This window comes from Chelonia mydas, chromosome 3 (assembly GCF_015237465.2).
Source record: "Chelonia mydas isolate rCheMyd1 chromosome 3, rCheMyd1.pri.v2, whole genome shotgun sequence".
Lineage (NCBI taxonomy): Eukaryota > Metazoa > Chordata > Testudines > Cheloniidae > Chelonia > Chelonia mydas.
Genome location: NC_057851.1, coordinates 130,445,305 through 130,464,843, shown reverse-complemented (window position 1 = coordinate 130,464,843; position 19,539 = coordinate 130,445,305). Strand labels below are relative to the sequence as shown.

Genomic DNA, 19,539 nt, shown 5'->3' with positions numbered 1-19,539 from the left:
TAATCCTTAAAGTGACTGGAAGAAAATGACTTTTTTTCACCCCATCTGCTTCTAATGAATTTTGTTTTACATCTGACTCTCATAGGCTGTGCTTCCCAGTACAGAACCATCTTAATCTGTCTTGTACAGCACTGAACACATTGTTAGCACTTAACAATTTGATCTAACCAATGCCCTATGCAATAATAGTCTCACCTCTGTTTGTGTTATGACTCTAATAAATTATTGTAAATGGATTTGCCTTTTAAACTTAACTCCTAGAGGAGTTCAGAGAAAAAATAGCAATTGCTAATTTCAAGCACTTCTGTGTTGTAATACAAGTAACATTACTAAGGAGTTAGTCCATAGTGCAGATTAGGGGCCAGATTTACAAAATTAGGTGCCCAAAGAAGAGGCAGTTAGATGCCTACTAAGACTTACAAAAGTGTCTAAATAGTTTAGCCTCCTAACTCCATCTAGTGGGATTTTTGTAAATCTAACCTTAGGTCTTTTTATTCAATTAAATAGTTGTACAATTGTAGTTAATATTTTAAAATCTATTAATTTTTATTAGATCTATAGATGTCATTAACATTGCAACTTCAGATTACGTATAAGTGCTTCCATGGAACAAACTTCCATTTTTTTAAAAAAGTGTACCTGTATAATTTATTAGTATTACAGTTGTGTTTCAGGCGTGCTAGTTGCAGGTAATATTGAATGGACACAGTAGCTTCTTCCAAGTTCGGTAAAGTGTACTAAAACTTTTTCCTGTATCTATTGTATGGAAGAGTATAGTGATGAAATAAATTGACAAACTGAGCATTCAGGAAATTTTACCTGTGCATTTCTCTTTCAGGAGCAAAAGGAAGGGCATCTTACATCCCTGCCTCGGGAGGTTTGTAGATCATTTGTGAAAATAATTGAAGAAGTGCTTGGATCTCCCCCAGACCTGGAATTACTGACACTGATCTTCAATTTCCTCTTAGCAGTTCACCCTCCCACTAATACATACGTTTGTCACAATCCCACCAACTTCTACTTTTCCCTGCACATAGGTAGATACAATATTTTGTTTAACCAGAAATAGACTATAAGATGAAATGCCAACCTATTTGATTGATTAAAAATAAAACTAAGCTAATTTTATAAATAGCGGTTCTGTGAATGACTGTACCGTACACTACCATGTAATTTCTACAAAAGCTACTGAATTGAGTCTTACAACCAAAATTTCTTCTGATACATTATAACTACTTTGATTTCTATCAAAAAAGATCCTTTAGTTGGACCTCATATTTTGCATGATACCTGGTTGGGTTATTCATTATAACCCCCCCAAAGACCATATATATAAATAATTAGTAGCTGTATTTTATACTTTTTCATCTTTGAAGTGTTTGACAGCTATTAATAATTCTAAAAAATAAACACTTCTGAGGTCGGTAAACTATCTCAGGCTTACAGATGAGGAAACTAACTTGTAAATGGCTTGCCCAAAGCCAAATAGTCTACCACTTATAGAATCTTCCAGTTCCTGACCTCTGAAGTTGTATTTGGAAGACTAGATTAGGGTTCTCTGTGGATCACACATACTGAAGGTGTGAATGCACCACAGTACCAATTTACTGAAAATTACAGTTTATGCAACAGTAGGTAATAAAGCAAAAAAGAGCTTGGCCAGCCATTTTCACATAACTAAAATCATGTTAAGTAATACTTCATAAATAGTTTGCAGAGAACAGTTGAGTTCCGTGCATTTTGGCTGGAAATAATGGAAAACTGACCTTGTTGCAGACAACCCCATGTTGTGTTAATTTAAAGGAACATGTTAACAGTACATCTCCTTTGAGAACCGCCTGTACAGATCCACCACATTGGATTGTATGCAAGCTTGTAACCTTCTAGATGGCACTGTCCATTGGGAGCCACATGTACATCCTTTCACAGCATCAAATGTTCAGGTTCAAGGATATGAAACATCCAGTCCCAAATGCATTTCGTATTCTTCGGTGGCCTCTTTATTATTTTCAGTACCCTTTCTCCTATCAGAGACCATTTCTGTTCAATAAAAACAAATTAGTTTGAATTAATTGTTGTTCCCTCAAGTCTTATGTCATGGGTCAGTCATGGTTTTGACTGAAGTAGATCTGCTTTAGGGACACTGATTTCCGACAGGATTTTCACGCAACCCTGTTAGTTTACCCTACAGGGTTCTTCATATTCAATAATCCTACTGTTAAGAGTTTTTTGAAAGGGCTAGCTTGTACCTTCTCTTCAGTGTTCTATATAGATATGGTGGTTTTACCTCTAGCTGAAAGGTCTCTTGAAGTTCCACCTAAACTAATTTTATGGTATGTCTTCATTTCAATCTGAAGGTGTACTTTCCAGCTCTGATTGAACTAGCACTCTAAAAGCAGAAGTGTAGCTCTGGCAGTGCAAGTGGTGATAGGGGCTTGCTACCCTAGCATGTTCGTAGTGTCTTGGACAGGTATGTACTTGGGGCAGCCAGCCCCTCCCGGTTCTTATGCTGCAGCAGCTGCATTTCTATTTTTAGTGTGCAAGCTTTATTCAAGTTAGCATAAGGTGCCTCTTCAAGCTGCAGATTACACCTCCAGGTCCAAGGTTAGACATACTCTGTTTACCAGTTCCCCAAATTAGCTTATAAGGGGAGGCTAGGTTACATAGATCCAATGTGAAAATCTATCCGTGAATACCCTAAATCAGTGGTTTTCAACCTTTTTCATTTGCAGACTCTTAAAAATTTTTGGAGGTGTGGACCCCTTTTGAAATATTAGACATAATCTGCGGACCCCCAGGGGTTCACAGATCACAGGCTGAAAATCAGTGTTCTATGCTAGTGACAATCTTCTGCGGACCCCTTAGACATAGTCTACAGACCGCAGGTTGAGAACCACTGCCCTAAATGCAACTGCAGTTTATGGAGACCAATTCAAGGGGGAAATCCTCTAGTTTCTAAGTAACTCTTAGACAAACTTGTTATGATATTGCACGTCTAAGTACCTGAGGGCTTTAGAGCACATTCTATGAGATCAAAAATGGCTTTCATAATATGGCTTTGTGAACATGTTAAAAGTATTTCAAAGCTGCTATTTTGAGGTGTCAATAAATTCATACAGCAATACTTGCTTGACTATGCAGCTAGATCTAAATGCCAATTTGGGAGAGCATTCCTGCCATCTCTAACTAGTTCTCCTTGGGCTCTTCTCCTTGGATGATTGTTACTGCTTGTTAGACTCCCAGTATTGTGAATTTATATAGGCAATTCTCAGAGGAAAAGTGTTTCTTGTCACTAACTGTAGCTCCTTCAGAAGAACACTTGTATAGCTCCAAGCCCCTTCCCTATCCTAGTCTTTTTTTTAAAGAATTCTTAAATGAATCAAATGAACTAATAAGCATTTAGGGTAGAGGTCACTCCTCCATCCTCAGGCACCAGTGTTCAGTGCCTCCAGTGGGTTGTGCATGCACCCTCCCAAATACATTGATACTTAGAAAGGTGCCCCAAGGGGCACAATTCTTGATTGTGTAGCTCCATGCAAACTGTCTTCTGTAATTAGTAAGTAACCCTTTTCCAGTTATGACTTGCGGTTTTGCTAGCAGTCCCAAAGTATGGGCCTTAACTTCAGGCAGTTTGGTTTTATGTCTCCTTATACATCAATTTTACAGTATTTATAGTTCTTAGGCATATTACATAACTTTTTACAATACTTCATTTTAAAGCAGCCAATGAAAACTATTATAAATCATTCATGTGCAATGTTCTGTACATCATGCTAACTTGGATAATTTGGACAATTGTTTAACTCGTTCATTATTTCCAACAAGATTTGCAAATTAAGAGGATTCTATTGTACTTAAAACAAACTATTAGAATTTTAATCCATTTTAAATACATTATTTTGAGCTTCAATAATTTTTAATGAGATTGGTTGACAGTGATGTAAAATTCATATTTAGGGAAGACAGAGTGGACAGCTAAGGCTGGAAGGGATCCAGTCAGAGGATCCCTCAGAGATGAGGCAGGAGAAAGGAAAGAGGGAGATCCTTCAAATTGCAACTAACCACATAAGGTTCCTTTTGCTCAAGATTAGTATCGTCAAGTATCCTTCTGAGCTACCAGTGGAAGACATACAGTGATCTCCTGGCAGCACTCAGAGAAAATGAACACAAATGTTTGAAAGTGGGTGAAGTTAGGAAATTTGTAATCCAGAACAGGCCTGTAGTCTGTGGTAGTAAATCATTACTGTACTGAACAAAATGGGTACAGGCTTCTAAAATCTTTTTCTGTAAAGAAGCATTTTTTACATCTATGTAGTGCAAAATACATTTTATAGATTTTATTTCTAATTAAAGTTGGCATTCCCAAGCTTTTTGCCAGTATCTATCTTGTTGACATTGTAGATAGGTAGTTTTGAAAATAGTGAAACCCTTTGTGGTGGAAATATTAAATGCGTTGAGCCAAATTTTCAGACCATACTCTACTTTTGCAGATGCATTTGCTTTGCATGTCCAGTTTGGGTAATTGGCTCTCTACTTGAATGGTGTGCAGTTGTTGGCATTTGCACTCCAATATGACTCCATGTACAACTTTATTAGCACAGAATTAGAGCCCACTTCTGATTGTCTGAGGCTTGGCTCATCTGATACAGGAACTAATTTTTTTGTGGGGGAAGAGGATTAGGGAGAGGTGTCATTATTTGATGTCACAAAATTTTCAGCAAGATGACTACTAGTAGTTAGCTTGGAAATGCTATTTTTAAATGTATAATTTTTGAGAACCATTTCAGAATATAATCACTGAGAGGAATGGTTCAAAAATTCTCGTAGTGCGAAGTATAACACCACTATACTGAACAAAAGTAGAATTCTTTCATTCTCTAGTGTGTTTCTTAAATGTGGAAGGAAAGTGCTTGGCTCATTAAACCTTGCAGTGATATGTTTTGAATCTTAACTTTGACTTGTTTTCTATGGGTTTTTTTTGTGTTTTTTTTTTTTTAATTCACCAAGAAAAAAACTTGCATAGAGTTAAGTCATTGTTCCTCCCACCCCCTTTTTTTTCTAGATGGCAAAATTTTCCAGGAAAAGGTCCAATCGATCAAGTACCTGAGAAATTCTAGCATTGGTGGAAAATCAATTGACAGTCCTACACATTTAACTACAAGTCCAGCTGGATTTACTGCTTCACCGCTGGGAGGTAAAATATTTATATTACATACCTGCTGCTAGGAAAGCATATGCTCAATTTCTGGGTTTGGCAATGAAGCAAGGGAAAAGGTTGCAACAGTTTACAGAGGTGGAACTTAGGTGAGTGGTGGCAAAGTCTGCTTAAATTCAGTCCATTGGTGCAAAATAACGAAGATTGTATCAGTATTTTATAACTTGAGCATGATGAGAAATGATGATTTTGGCCATTTTTAGTTTAGTATAAAATAGAAAATCAGCGTTTGATTATGCAGTGAGTACAATAATACACTTTATAGAAAGTAGGATAAAGATAAAGTAGGAAAATCTATAAGGAGCAACTTATTCCAGGTATATCCCAAATTGTGTGACTTAGATGACCAGCAAGTTACTTGCCTGAGAGAGAATTGTCAGGGTTTTTTATTACAGTACACAATATTCCAGTTGAGCTTTAAAATGTAAAAAGGTTGTAGTCAGTGAGATTTCATTCTCCATGTATGAGTGCTAAACATACTATAGTTATGCAAAGGTGATTGCATGGGGCAAATTAACACCCCCCTCTCCCTCCCTCCCCCCACCCATGTCCCAAAATATCTTCTACTGTTGTGATTTCAAGGCAACATTTTAGCATAAAGTACAAATTACTAATTTTCACACTTTCCAACAAATCATAAGTCATTCCAGCAAAAAATTAAGTGCCCACTTTTATTAACCAGTATGGGAAAAGTGCTTTAGACTTCTGGAATTTTAAAAAGTAGTCTTTCAATGTATATTACACACATTTTCAAACAAATATCATCCCTGGATCAAAATTTTAAGCTGGGTCAAAAAAAAGTCTTGCAATGGAACTATCAGTGCAGCCTTAACTATGAAGTTAATGTACATCCACAATGAGATATAATTGTTGGCTAAAACTGCAGGATTCAAACATCTACAAAATAGATGTGATTTGCTTCCATTTAGTCAACATCTACAGGATAGATTTGATTTGCTTCCATTTCTCACTTCCTGTTTGCGACTGTTGCAATTTCAATTATATAAAACGCAGCAGTACCACATACCTGACCAATATCATACGTTTTGCAGTTAATGTTGAAGCAGTTCTTCCCTTGTGAAAAGCATATTACAAGTTAGCTCTTCAAATGTTATGTAACTGCTAGATTGAGGCTTGACTCCCCCCCCCCCCCCCCCCCCCAAAAAAAAGGTGTGATATGCCTTTCACTTCACTTAGAGCCATGCCATGAAATGTTGCAATCTCCTCATAAGTTTTTTTTTTTTTTTCTGCATGAATACTAGTCATTATATGTTCTCTTACATGAGGTCCTAAACCAATTATAAATTATAGTTCAGTACAAATTATTTCTTTTTAAATAAAGAATGTTTATCCATTCATCTATCACAGATGAATGTTACAGCCAGGTCTTCCTCAGATTGTTGCAAAAATATGTGATGCTCCTGAGAGCTGCACACTTACATTTGCATCTTTGACTTAGCTGCAAGATGTGTAAAACCACCCAAGCAACCAGCTCTGTATTGACTATTGGAGGGGGTTCATATGTTTCTATTATTTCAGCAAGTGTCAGACAGTGCTTAGGAATGCTTTCCTGATATACTGACTTCGGACAGAAGTATTAGCTATCATTCTAAAACCTTTTTGGTCAAATTGCATCACTTTTGATTTTAGGAATATTGCATTAGATACTCAGATCTAACATCCTTTCATGAAGACTGTAGTGTCCTAGCACAACCATATTTTTGTGCAATAGTTGCTGATAGTCCTTCAAATGCTTAAGTTCTACTTTTAAAAATTGTTTTTTCTGTGAATACAGAGTGGAAAGAAGGCTCACACGCTCCAAAGAGGAGACAGAATAAATATCCGGAATAAGACAAATTTAGATGAACTGAGAGTTAGTATACAGAAGTAGTTGAAGATGCAATATTTATCTTTAGTTTACATTTATCATTCAGTAAAAGTAGGCTGGCTAATCCAGTTTTAGATGTTGCATGTTTGTGCCTCTGAAATCAGAGCTGCGCCTTTAAACATTAGTGATCTATATACACAACTTTACTTATTCAACGTTTGGCCATATTCAAACACTTAATCTTTTAGGGCATTATTTATTATATAGAGCTTTAGTCATGTATATGTTCAGGGTTTTATTGCCAACTGACTTAACTGAAGGGATGAGACATAACAGAACATACCTTCTAGAATCTGCTATTTAAGTGGTGAAATCTTTAAATCAAAACAAAATCAGGAGGGCCAAAAAAATACCATTCTGCTTTGTGAGAATTAACTTGTGTGTATATATATAATTTTATTGCCATATGCTGTAACTCATGTAAACTGAATATTTTGTCTTTGAAATCAAATGTCTCAATAGTTGAGCAAACTTTATGGCTTGCTATGCCAAATGAATGTGGTATCTGTTCATAGTTGATTTAATGTTTGGGGCAGGGAGAAAACTGTGATTGTCAGTATAATAAGCCAAAAGGCACATTACTTGGTGCATTTTGTGGATATATTAGTTGGTGGTGAAACAGAACATTAACATTTCTAATACAAAATAGATGCTAAGAGTATTTTGTGTTCTCTTCCCCAGGAAACATTATTTCCAAGATTAGTGTACCAGAGATAACACACACTCAGGCACCTGAACGGCGTTGCAAAAGCCTACCAGCATCTCCTACCTCCTCACCACAAGTGCATCCAAAAAACCTACCTGGGAGCTTGGGTAGAAGCATTGATGACTTGCAGGAAGTTAGGGAGAGTGACTCTGTTGATCCACAGGAAAAAAATCTTTTTGTGGAAAACTCTGAAACATTAAAAAGGGTACAGGAGGAACTCTGTGTCAGCAGCTGTGAGTCTGCAAAAACAGTTTGTGACTCGGAGTTAACATCTGCTGAAGCATTGGTTGACATTTCAAAAGAAGAACTAGAATTATCTGAGAACAAAGAGCTAAATGCAGAACTGAAAAGTAATGAGGATGGTGCTGCAGTTGAATCATTGTTTCGCCGTCCTGACAGTCTGAAGGGGCTGCCTTCATTTCAGAAAAGTCAAAATAATTTTGCAGGCTTGGGTCTAGCGTTTTCTGCTCAGAGTGGATCATCCTCCGTTGCTTGCTGGCCAACCCTCGCTGATAGGAGTGCACTTCCTGAGGAATGGGAAAGTCTTACCTTCTCTTCAGTTAGTGAACAGACCTTTAAAAGATCTGAAAGACCTGATTATAGGTATGCACACTCTTTTTTTTTTTAAAGAAACATTACAATACCTCAACATTCCAGAAATAATTCTAATAGTACAGTAACTTCTGCCACAGCATATAGAATAATTTCTCATTGACTTGACAAATATTTTGTGGTTCTTGCTCTGGACAACATATTTTGTTTAAAAAAAAAAAAAAAAGGCTAATAAGTCTGAAATTTAGTGTTGCATCTGTAGTGAAAGCTTGCAGATATATTCATTAAACTAGTAGTGTGCTAGAAAATTGCTTTTGTTTCAAATTCCACATTATTTAGCTAATCCCTGCCTTGAAGGGTTAACTGTTTTGTATGATGCCTAGCACAGGGGGGCCCTGAACTTGACTGAAACCTTTGGACACTACTGTAATACAAATAACTCTGCTCATGTTGCCCTCTACTGACTGCAGTCAAGAATTAAGCCCTAAAAAAGGAAGAAGAGGAGAGCATTGGGAAGAGTTTGGGCAAATACCTTTGTCACACTGTCATTAGTCTGACCTTTGTCTAGCTATACTGAAAGGACGACTGGAGACACTTGCTGTGGTTTTAATCATGCCACAACTTTATTATTAGATGTCTGGGACTACCCAGCAGATAAACATGTACAGTGCAGGTATCCTCATGTTCTTTCAATATCTACCCAGGGCAGCTCTGCCAGCCCCCCTCTTTTTTCCATCCAGGTTCCCCAGCCAACCCATTGCTGGGACCTCAAAGGAGGGCTAAGGTGGGCTAAAACAAAAGGAGGTTGGCTCCCTGCGAGACCAGTCATAGGAGCCCCAAGCCTCCCCATTCTGCTCCTTTAACCAACACTTCCCTTTTAAGTCCTTTACCAAGCCATTTATCCAGTCACTATACATCCTCCCTATGGAGTACCTGCGCTGAACATCTGCCCCACACTTACATAATGATTTCCGACATTCACTCAGCATAACAAAGCCCCCACCCCCAAACCCACTGTGGTGAAAGCTCTGGGGAAGCCAAAAACCCCTCCACTCCACCTAAGCCAATCTGGTGGTGAGGAAAAAATTCCTTCCCAGCCCCCTAAAAAGGAGCAGCTTCATCTTGGAAGCTTGGAAAAAGAGGCCTCTCATGCCCAGGTTTGCCCCTTTTCAACCGCTCAGTCCTTCCAGTCCCAGGGGATAAATCAGCATCACCATGCTGACCCACTCCCCCTTTTGAAGCAGCTTATGAGCCTCTCCCACCCCCCTGTAAAGCACTGTTCCTTCTCCCTCAGTCAGCTGGACAACACCCCTTCTCCCCTGTGCCCTTAAAGGTGCAGTGTGGTCATTTTCCCCCTGCAGGTAGCCTCTAATGGTATTTATACACTCCTATGGTTTATAGGAAATTCAATATAGTAATAGCATATTTTCCTCTTTGTTTTCAGATCCACAGAAGATTGCCTTGTGCTTATATGCTGTGGATTGTATGACCTCTTACGTGGAGTTCTTTTAATCCTGCCAGATATCATGCTAGAAGATGTGATAGACAAACTTATTCAGCCTGACACTCTTATTGTTCTTGTGAACCATCCATCTCCTCTCATACAACAAGGAGTCATTAAAGTAGGAGTATATACAGTCTAAATGTTTGCAACTCAGATAAAGATATAAACTAGCTCACTTGAATATATTCAAAGTTCGATCTAAAATGTTATTTATATGCAGATTGTTAGCAAAAATAAGATTGACTTCTTTATTATATTCCCCTAGTCTTATCCCCACAAAGCCTTTTTAAAACTGAGTTGATTATATCTAGCTGTTTGAGAATTTCTTCATAAAAAGTATCTTTTCAATTGATAGTTATATAAATTCTACAGTTTAAGTTAGAGATAAAAGAAATCAAATCCTATGATGGGAGCAAATAGCGCTTAAAAATTGGAGTGACATGATAAGAAAATAAATGACCATCCTTCAGTAGGGGTAGTGCATCATACAAAAATTATTTCCTCTAGTGTTTGCTTAGTCCTGAAATCCTTCCTCGAGGCAGAGTTCCCATTGCAGTCAGTGTGACTCTTGACTGGGTATTAACTTAAACTGACTATGGGTTTTATCTTGATTTTGTCAGAGTGGTTTTGTCCTTTTTATGAAGAGGAAAACAGTTTGCAATGGAGAATTTTGCTCTTGAGGCAGGGACTACGGAGTAGCTTTGGCTTGTAGTTTGAAGAACTTCAAAAGTTTAGTTAAAAAGATAGATGGATGGATAGATAGATAAAAAATAAAACCACTTAAGTCACCAATCAGTAACAATTTAGATAAAATGTAAAATAGATTTTTAATAAACTTTTTTGTTCAATTTTTCATATAAATAAATATAATTCTTATTCTAGGTGTAATATATAAAAAATAACCTGTGAGGGAAGACTGAAACAATTGGGTTTGTTTAGTCTGGAAAAGAGAAGAATGAGAGGGGACATAACAGTTTCAAGTATATAAAAGGTTGTTACAAGGAGGAGGAGGAAGAATTGTTCTTCTTAACCTCTGAGGATAGGACAAGAAGCCATGGGCTTAAATTGCAGCAAAGGAGGTTTAGGCTGGACATTAGGAAAAACTTCCTAACTGTCAGGGTGGTTAAGCACTGGAATAAATTGCCTAGGGAGGTTGTGGAATCTCCATCACTGGAGATTTTTAAGAGCAGGTTAGACAAACACCTGTCAGGGATGGTCTAGATAATACTTAGTCCTGCCATGAGTGCAGGGGACTAGACTAGATGACCTCTCAAGGTCCCTTCCAGTCCTATGATTCTGTAATTCTAGATGTGTTTTTTTTATATATAATCTTCTTCTCTTGGATGGATTGAGGTCAATGGAAATTTCAAACAAAATCAAAGGAAAGAATTTGTCACTTAATTTGGAACCTGAAAAATTTTAAAGCATTTTAACTCTTCCTTTCTGAATGGAACATGTTGCAAACAAGAATATTTAAACTTCCAAGGAAATGATACATAAAAATATTTAATCTTGAATCAAAATTGTGCATTTCTTTCTAGTTGTTGGATGCATATTTCAACAGAGCAACCAGGGAACAAAAGGAGAAATTCTTAAAGAATCGTGGCTTCTCCTTGTTAGCCAACCAGTTGTATCTTCACCAAGGAACTCAGGAACTTTTGGAGTGCTTTTTGGAAATGCTCATTGGTCGATCTGTTGGTCTTGATGAAGAGTAAGTAGTGCTTTTTCTTCAGCATTCAGAAGATGCACTGTTTTAGTTCAAGCAACGATATTGAGTTGTCTGCTGATGGCAAGGATATAATTGCATTTAAGTCCCACTGTGTTTTCAACAGCAGACAGCCTTATAAACAGTTCCTCACCAAAAATGTTTCTGATTGCAAGTTTATTGGAACTCTAAAAACTCAGTTTCTCTGTTTTCCCTTAATTACATTACTCGGCAATCCTCATGCAAACTATGTCACTGCAACTAAATGGCACATCCACGCCCACTGAACAACCAGAACATGGTGCACTTTCACTTGACCTTTCATGAAGAGAGGGAGTCCCATATCTTTGTTCAATATTGAGGCCTCTCTACATCCTTTGAACTCATCATAGTCTGTTTTGCCCTTGCCATTCTCCAGTCAGAGCCCATATGAGACACTGGGCAATATTAACTCAATCACCACCGTAGACCCCACCTACAAAATTGTGACAACTAGCTAGAAAAAAAATTCTGTGCCAACTGCTACCATAATCTGCAACTAAATCAAAATCTCTAGGTTTCCTTTAGTGTCATCTCCATAATTTGTACTACATCCTTGTACCACAAAGAGGAGGAATCCCACAGAAGGATTTAGGAAAGAGAAAATCTCACTTTAAGCAGCCTATTCTGCCAAAGCTGTGGGAAGTAATTTTTCTCTGAATATATGGCTAGTCAGACCCTTCTGTTTGACACTGCAGAGATCTAACAATACAGAATGGAGAGTCAACATCCAGGTATAGCCAAAGGCACACAGTCTGCCCAATCAGGAAAAAGCTCTTGCTTCAGTTGCCTACTATAGTGCAAGATCAGTACCCACAGATTATTTCCTACATATACCAGAAGGTAACTACTCATGCTAATAGGAAGCTTTGAACCTGCCAGATGTCCTACCAGCCCCACAAAGAAAAGCAGACATCTCCTCAGAAAGGATTGAGGTGGATCGGGATGAGACTTAGCCTTTTAGGAATCTGTTATGATGCTTACTGCAGAATATATTAGTAATGGAGTGGTACAACGATATATTTTTAATTCCTTTTCCATTATGTGATAGAAAGTCTTAATGCAAGGACTGTAGTTCTGTTTATGGCTTCTGGAGTTGAAATGAACAAAAGGTATTCATCCTTGATTTTAATTAGTTTCCGCAGTAATGAATACAGTATATCAAAGCCTCCTCTTGAACAGTAGATTATTTTATTGCAGCAAACCCATACCTCATTTCATGACAGTGGCACTGCCAGTTGCAATATTTTATTACGAGAAATAGAATGAGTCACGAGAGAACTTTTGTGCCACTGGCTTTTAGTAAAAGCTGACAGTCAGATTTTTCTGTTTATGAAATGTGTAGTGTAAACCTATTTGTAGTTTACGAAAACTACATTAATATCTCTTTTAGGGGTCTCATTTCCCTGTAAGCCTTGCAGGCATTTTTTGTAATTCTTATTACCATTAACAGATTAGATAAGCATTGGCACTGACATGAAATGAGATGCCATGGAAATCACTCCCATCCCCTGGCCAGTACATAACAGTTAGCATAGACTCTCCTTAGTATTCATAATCTAGAAAATTCAGTTATGCATACTGTGATGATTATTTTACAGACAGATGATGAATTCCTATTTGTTTCTATTTTAATAGATTTGACATGGAAGATGTAAAAAATGCTGGACTTTTTCAAAAATGGTGTGTCATTCCTGTTCTGGGACTTATAGAGAATTCTCTCTATGACAACGTACTGCTGCATAATTCCTTCTGCCTTCTGCTACAAATCATAAATTCCTGCTCTAAAATGGCAGACATGCTGCTTGATAATGGTTTGCTATATGTGCTGTGTAATACTTTAGCAGCCCTTAATGGTATAGAAACAAAGTAAGTGTTGCATTACCTGAATATTTCAGATTCACTCTAAAAACAATTTACAAGTTTACACTAGATTATTTTAAGCATATATATGCTTCTAATTATGTTTTTTAATGTCCAGTTTAAACAACACAACAAATTGGGTATGATTCTGAAATGAAAATGAGAATCAGGCCCAGTGTATTTAATGCCTCGCTTTACTTATGCTTAAGAGGCACTTCTTTTTGATAGCTCTGTGTGTGCTCATCATTTTTTTTCTTTTTTTTTTTCCTTCTTTTCGAGAAGAAATGTCTCATACTTTTGTGTGTGCGGGTCTAATTTTGGAAACTCTTGTAAAATCTCATTGGTCCTTTTGAGAACTTGTTAAAGCAAGAAAGGTCGGTTTTTCATTAGTTACCACATCTTTCAAGCACTTCTTTTGAAAACTTACCTAGCAAAAAGTGTTTTGTCCAGTTACCATGGCAATGACTCTTATTAATTTGAGGGGAGGGAGCAAGTGTTTAAATTCCATTGACTGAGTGGGATTTAGGCGTGTGCCTAAGTTCCTTGTTGAATAGGGGTGGCATTATTCACATGGTTTAAATTTAAGCGTATGCATAATTACTTTATCAGACCATAACTTACAGATTTCATGGAATCTTTTATGACATTAATTTAGATATAATTAATAGTAGATAATTGACTTTGTACAGAAATCTAGTACAAAGTATCTATTATTACAGCTCTAAATCACTTTTGTTTTTTCAGATAACGTAGTCATACATTTTTGTAATAGACATTTTGCAGTCTTAAATTCAGTTGAAGAAATTAGATATTGTACTTTAATTTGTACCCACAGCAGTTGTCTCCTGGTGAGCAATAGTTGTACATTTGGCTCAATGGATAATGCTACTTTAGTCTTAAAGTAAATTTAGTCTTAAAATCTGTCTCATTCATCATGGTGGTACTTAAAACCTCGTTAACTTTCACTGTGTATTTTTGTCTAACATTTCCATTGTGCAATTCATCTGTAAATTGTAGCTAACAAATTTGTTGGATTAAATGAGTTAAATAGCTAATCTAAGAACATAAGAATGGCCATACTGGGTCAGACTAAAGGTCCATCCAGCCCAGTATCCTGTCTGCTGACAGTGGCCAATGCCAGGTGCCCCAGAAGGAGTGAACCTAACAGGTAATAATCAAGTAATCTCTCTCCTGCCATCCATCTCCACCCTTTGACAAACAAAGGCTAGGGACACCATTCCTTACCCATCCTGGCTAATAGCCATTAATGGACTTAACTAGATAAATTCATGAAGGTTATCTTTTAAACCCTGTTATAGTCCTAGCCTTCACAACCTCCTCAGGCAAGGAGTTCCACAGGTTGACTGTGTGCTGTGTGAAGAACTTCCTTTTATTTGTTTTAAACCTGCTGCCCATTAATTTCACTTGGTGGCCCCTAGTTCTTATATTATGGGAACAAGTCAATAACTTTTCCTTCTTCACTTTCTCCACACCACTCGTGATTTTATATATCTTCCAGTAAAACAAATGTACAAGTTGTGGTAGTGTCTGAGAGTTTTTGGGAGTCTTTGTATTTGAAAATTTTCTATTTTGAAATGAACCAATATTTGAACATTTAAAAATTGGACAGTTCGAATGCAAAACTGGAAGGAGGAAAAATGTTCAAGAATCCTCCTGGCCTCTCTCATTTTCTCCATATTGGATCTGACTTATTGTAGAGTGGAGAAGGAATTTGGTTTGACTGGCTGCTCTGCGGCTCATCCCATTCCCTGCCCAGCTGGCTGTTATGCCTGCTATGCTGTGCATGCTGAGGGCATGACATAGGCAGGGAGCCAGCTGAGTTTTACAGCAGAGAAGAGTCCTAACTGCTGGGAGGTAGTGACCAATGTTGGCAAGGAGGCTGCTGCTAAAAGCATACCTTTCAACTTACCAAGGCTCAAATGTGGGATGCAGTTTGTAACAAAGACCAAAAATAAGAGACACAAAACAAAATTATTAATGTAGGAAATAAAAAATTGATTAATTTCTTTAGTATAAAGGACTTACAGTCATAGTTCTTTACTTTTGATGTAAATGATGTTCAGCAATTAAACTAAGGGGGTCATTAAATTTGTGTAGAACATAGGAAACTTTGAGACTTAAATGAGCAGTGTCTTTCACTGAAAGACAGAGATGGGACTAAAGAACTGAAAGTCAGTTATTTTCCTTGTCTCAGGCCATGATTCCCAGGTTGGGAAACAGAGATGTAAGCCACACTATATTATGCAAACAACTAAACATCAGTCATGCACAAGAAGCAATAGCATTCTACTAAAAATGTGACCAGTGGCTGACCTGCAGGAGCAACTAGACTGGGGGAGAGATGCAGTTTACATAAGAATAGTCTCCCATCCAAAGAATAGCTGCACTGTTCACGATCTTATAATGCACTAAGTTTACTCAAAAAAACTGATGTTTAAAAATATTTTACACACTTTTCTTTTTGAAATCTAAAGTGAGGAGAAAGTAAAACTGTTTGCTCATGTGTTCAGTTAGTAGGGCGCAGAACAAATACTCAATTTTGATTGTTCAGTAAAACTAATATGTGGTTGCAAAACTGGAGAGAATGGTAGTGTTTTAAAGTTCAGTAATTTGAAAAATTTATAATTCAGATCTGTTCTTCACTTAATGTAAAAGTCATTTGCTTTCAAGACCGTTATATGGAACTTCATTCTTAACACTGGAATCTCTTCCAAAGATTTTTGGGTGTCCACTTTTTCTGAATGAAAACATAGCTAATATTTTCTTTGTGTTAACACAGTTTGTTTCCCGTCTTCAGCAGTATCAGATTTAGTGTGGCAGTGTTTGGATTTTGTAACATTATCTGTAAATTACTTTTCCTTCTACTAACCATACCAAGTACTGTGTTAGTGCCATTTTAATTCTGATTGTTTCATATGAATACAAAAAACTATTTGTAGTAATTATAACTGACTTTATTTACAGCATTCCTTTGAATGACTACAAACTACTTGTGTGTGATATACAACAATTACTAGTAGCAGTCACAATTCATGCCTGCAGTTCCTCAGGTTCTCAGTATTTTCGTGTTATTGAGGACCTCATTATACTACTGGGACATCTTCAAAATAATAAAAATGAGAAGACACAAAGTAAGTCATAAGCTTTCACTTACATTTTCAAATCCCATGGAACTGCTAACTTTCTCATAGATTTCACAGAGGATATTCCTATGATAAAAAGAGCTAATTTTTAGAGTTGAGGGGATACCTGGTTGTGTACCTTATTTTCCTGTAAGTGACCGTTGTACAATAGTGGCTTAATTACAGTCCTAGTCTGTGGATTATAAATATGTACCAGTAACTGGAGTTCTGCCTGGGCATCTGAGGTAAAAGGCCTAGAATGGAATATTTGGAGTATTATGAAAATAGTGACAATATTCAGAGATTCCATATAATAGTTATTTCCATTTATAACTTTTAATAAATAAAAATATGAAGACATTAAAATTTGGTGGCTGTTTTTTCCCAAGCCGGGGGGGGGGGAGGGGGAGTCTTTGCTTTGTAACTGATACTGTGACGTGCATCTAATATTGGGGTGGTTTTGCAGTGACTTTCTTGGAAGTGTGTAGTTTTGAAACTTAAATATATCTGGCCTTTTTTAATTTCCATCAACATCTCAAAAAAAGGCTTGTCACCTCTTTTAGAAACCAGTGTTGAAATGCATTTTCAAAAGTTTTGTAATGTGTGAAATTCTATTATTTTGGTGTTACAGAAATATATGTAAAGGATAAAATGAAAATAAGAAACATGCTAACATTTTGGATACTTATTTATGTAAACTACCTTGAGGAAAATGTCCTATGTTCTTTGTTGCCTCTCATTTGTAGACATGGCAATTGCTCTGCAATTCAGAGTTCTTCAGGCAGCTATTGAATTAATAAAAGCTACAGCAAACCAAGACTCACAGGATCTGGCTAACTCTTTACGTTTACCTGCTACCCATCATCACACAATGTTTCAAAAACGTAAAAGCATTGCTGGTGAGTGATAAATTTTGTAGTATGTTGTATTAAGAGAATTTTATCGCTTCTTCTGCCCTCTTTATGTGATGGAGCCAGTCATATTTTTTTACTCTGGCATTTAATGAGACAGAGACTGTAAAAGTGTGTATGTGTGGACTTGTGTTGATGAGTTCCCTGCAACTTTACTTTTGGTACTACACGACCATTTCCTCAATCAATGTACTGCTATATTTAGGAAACGTAGTATATTAAATATGCATCATTTAAATTTAGCAAAATACACCCCAGCAGAAGTGAGTGAATCTTCTGTGGAAGTCTAGTGCAAATCCACCTGTGGAAAAAATGACGATCTAAGTTTTCTGTGTTGTAGGTAAGGTGAACAGTAGTGTAACTTACGTATGACTTTTGCATTCAGTAGGTGTGCAGAATAAGTGTTGTTTATATGTTGGAAGAAGGGAGTGTAGCAATAATTTCTCCTTCACCTAACACTGTATCATCCCTGAAGATTCCAGAAGCCAAATTCAACTTGGATTTGAAATGAGTTAACAAACATACATATATAGCCCCTCCCCACACATGCACACCTTATGTTAAAGTAACATTAAGATTACAAAGTCACACAGTGAACTTAGGAAATGCCAGAATTAAGGTTTCCTATATAATTTGTCGTCCTTGCATTTTGATAGTCTTTAATTACATGATCACATACTGCTTTTTTCCGCAGGGTTATGTGATCATATAATTAAAGACTGCGTCATAAAGCATATGCACAAAGGCAACTTTCATTCTGGCATTTCTTAACTTGAGCATGTGCCTTTGCAACCTTACATTCTTTTTCTTACAGTATTTGTATAAAATTTCCTAATCATCAGACAAACAAACCCTGAAAAACAATTGTCATATAGTATCAGATGGACCCCCAACTTGGGTCGTGAACAGGGTTCTGATCTTTAAAGCCAGTCTACAACTTAAGCTAACAGAGTAACTGATAGTAGTAGTGAGTTCTCCTCCTCTATGTGGACCAACTACTAGAGGGGGATGATAAATTAGGGCGAACTTTTAAGTTTCAAGATCCTGCTCCAAAGCATGTAGGTACTAGAGCTTCTGAAAGAGTATACTTTTTTTTTTTAACATGAGAAAAACCTAGTTTTCTTTAATCTCATTCTTAAAAACAACTGAACTGTTTTAACTGAAACTTTCAACAACAACAAAAATCTGCTTGAGGTAGATACCTGGCATGCATAACTTCAGTTTGAACCATTTAGTTTTTATAAGCAAGTAAATGCTGTAATGGAAAGTGTTATGCAACCTTAACTCTAGGTAGCACTACCAGTTCAGACTATAATAGTTTGTGAATCATTTTTGTGAAGTGCTTTTGGATTCTTTGGCTGAAAGGTGCTCTGTGTATCTAGGTCATTATATTCAGCTGCATTTAAGATTTCACTGAAGACTATTACATAAAAAAAATGTGTGTTCTGTTAATTGTTTAAAACAAAGGTTCAATTGCAATGAAAGATTCCATTATTCCTCGTCTACCAAAACAACACTTCTATTCCTGCAGTCAACTTCTGATGCCCCCCTCCTTCAGTTTGTTAAACCAGGAGCTACCCCTCCAGTACCTTACTGGATCCACTTCATATAGTTCCCTACAGAAGCAGGTGCAGTAGTGGTGGTCATGCCTACCAATTCATTCTGCAAAAACATTTCTCAGGAAATGTTTTGCAGGATTAGATATGAAGTAGATGCATCTATCAAAGTAACTTTTGATAGATCAGTATGAAAATGTGTTTACCTTTCAGAGCTGTTAACTTCACTGGTCTTAGTTCACATTGCCTAAAACCTACTTTCTATAAGTATGTTAGTATAAGAACAATTAACTTTTCAATAACAGCAGTAATGTGGTAACATTATAGAAGTAGGGAAGTGAAAGAGTGACTGTTCAGAAGCTGTTTTGTACAGTGAATATTTCTGAGAAATTATATTTTGGAAACGCTAAAGAAAATTCAGCAGTTGAACAGGTAGTGTGCTATAGTTTAAGATGAG

At 36.8% G+C, this 19,539-nt stretch overlaps 1 protein-coding gene across 4 annotated transcripts in view; it reads left to right on the top strand.

The window, feature by feature from the left end:
• LYST (lysosomal trafficking regulator) overlaps window positions 1–19,539 on the top strand; it is a 169,026-nt gene that overhangs the window by 90,045 nt on the left and 59,442 nt on the right. For all 4 annotated transcript variants that reach the window (XM_037895287.2, XM_037895289.2, XM_037895288.2 and 1 more), the window contains exons 21-28: window positions 839–1,037; window positions 5,063–5,194; window positions 7,785–8,412; window positions 9,806–9,983; window positions 11,407–11,576; window positions 13,248–13,478; window positions 16,458–16,624; window positions 17,362–17,514. In XM_037895287.2, coding sequence (XP_037751215.1) covers window positions 839–1,037; window positions 5,063–5,194; window positions 7,785–8,412; window positions 9,806–9,983; window positions 11,407–11,576; window positions 13,248–13,478; window positions 16,458–16,624; window positions 17,362–17,514 — 1,858 coding nt within the window. The remainder of the gene's footprint in view (window positions 1–838; window positions 1,038–5,062; window positions 5,195–7,784; window positions 8,413–9,805; window positions 9,984–11,406; window positions 11,577–13,247; window positions 13,479–16,457; window positions 16,625–17,361; window positions 17,515–19,539) is intronic.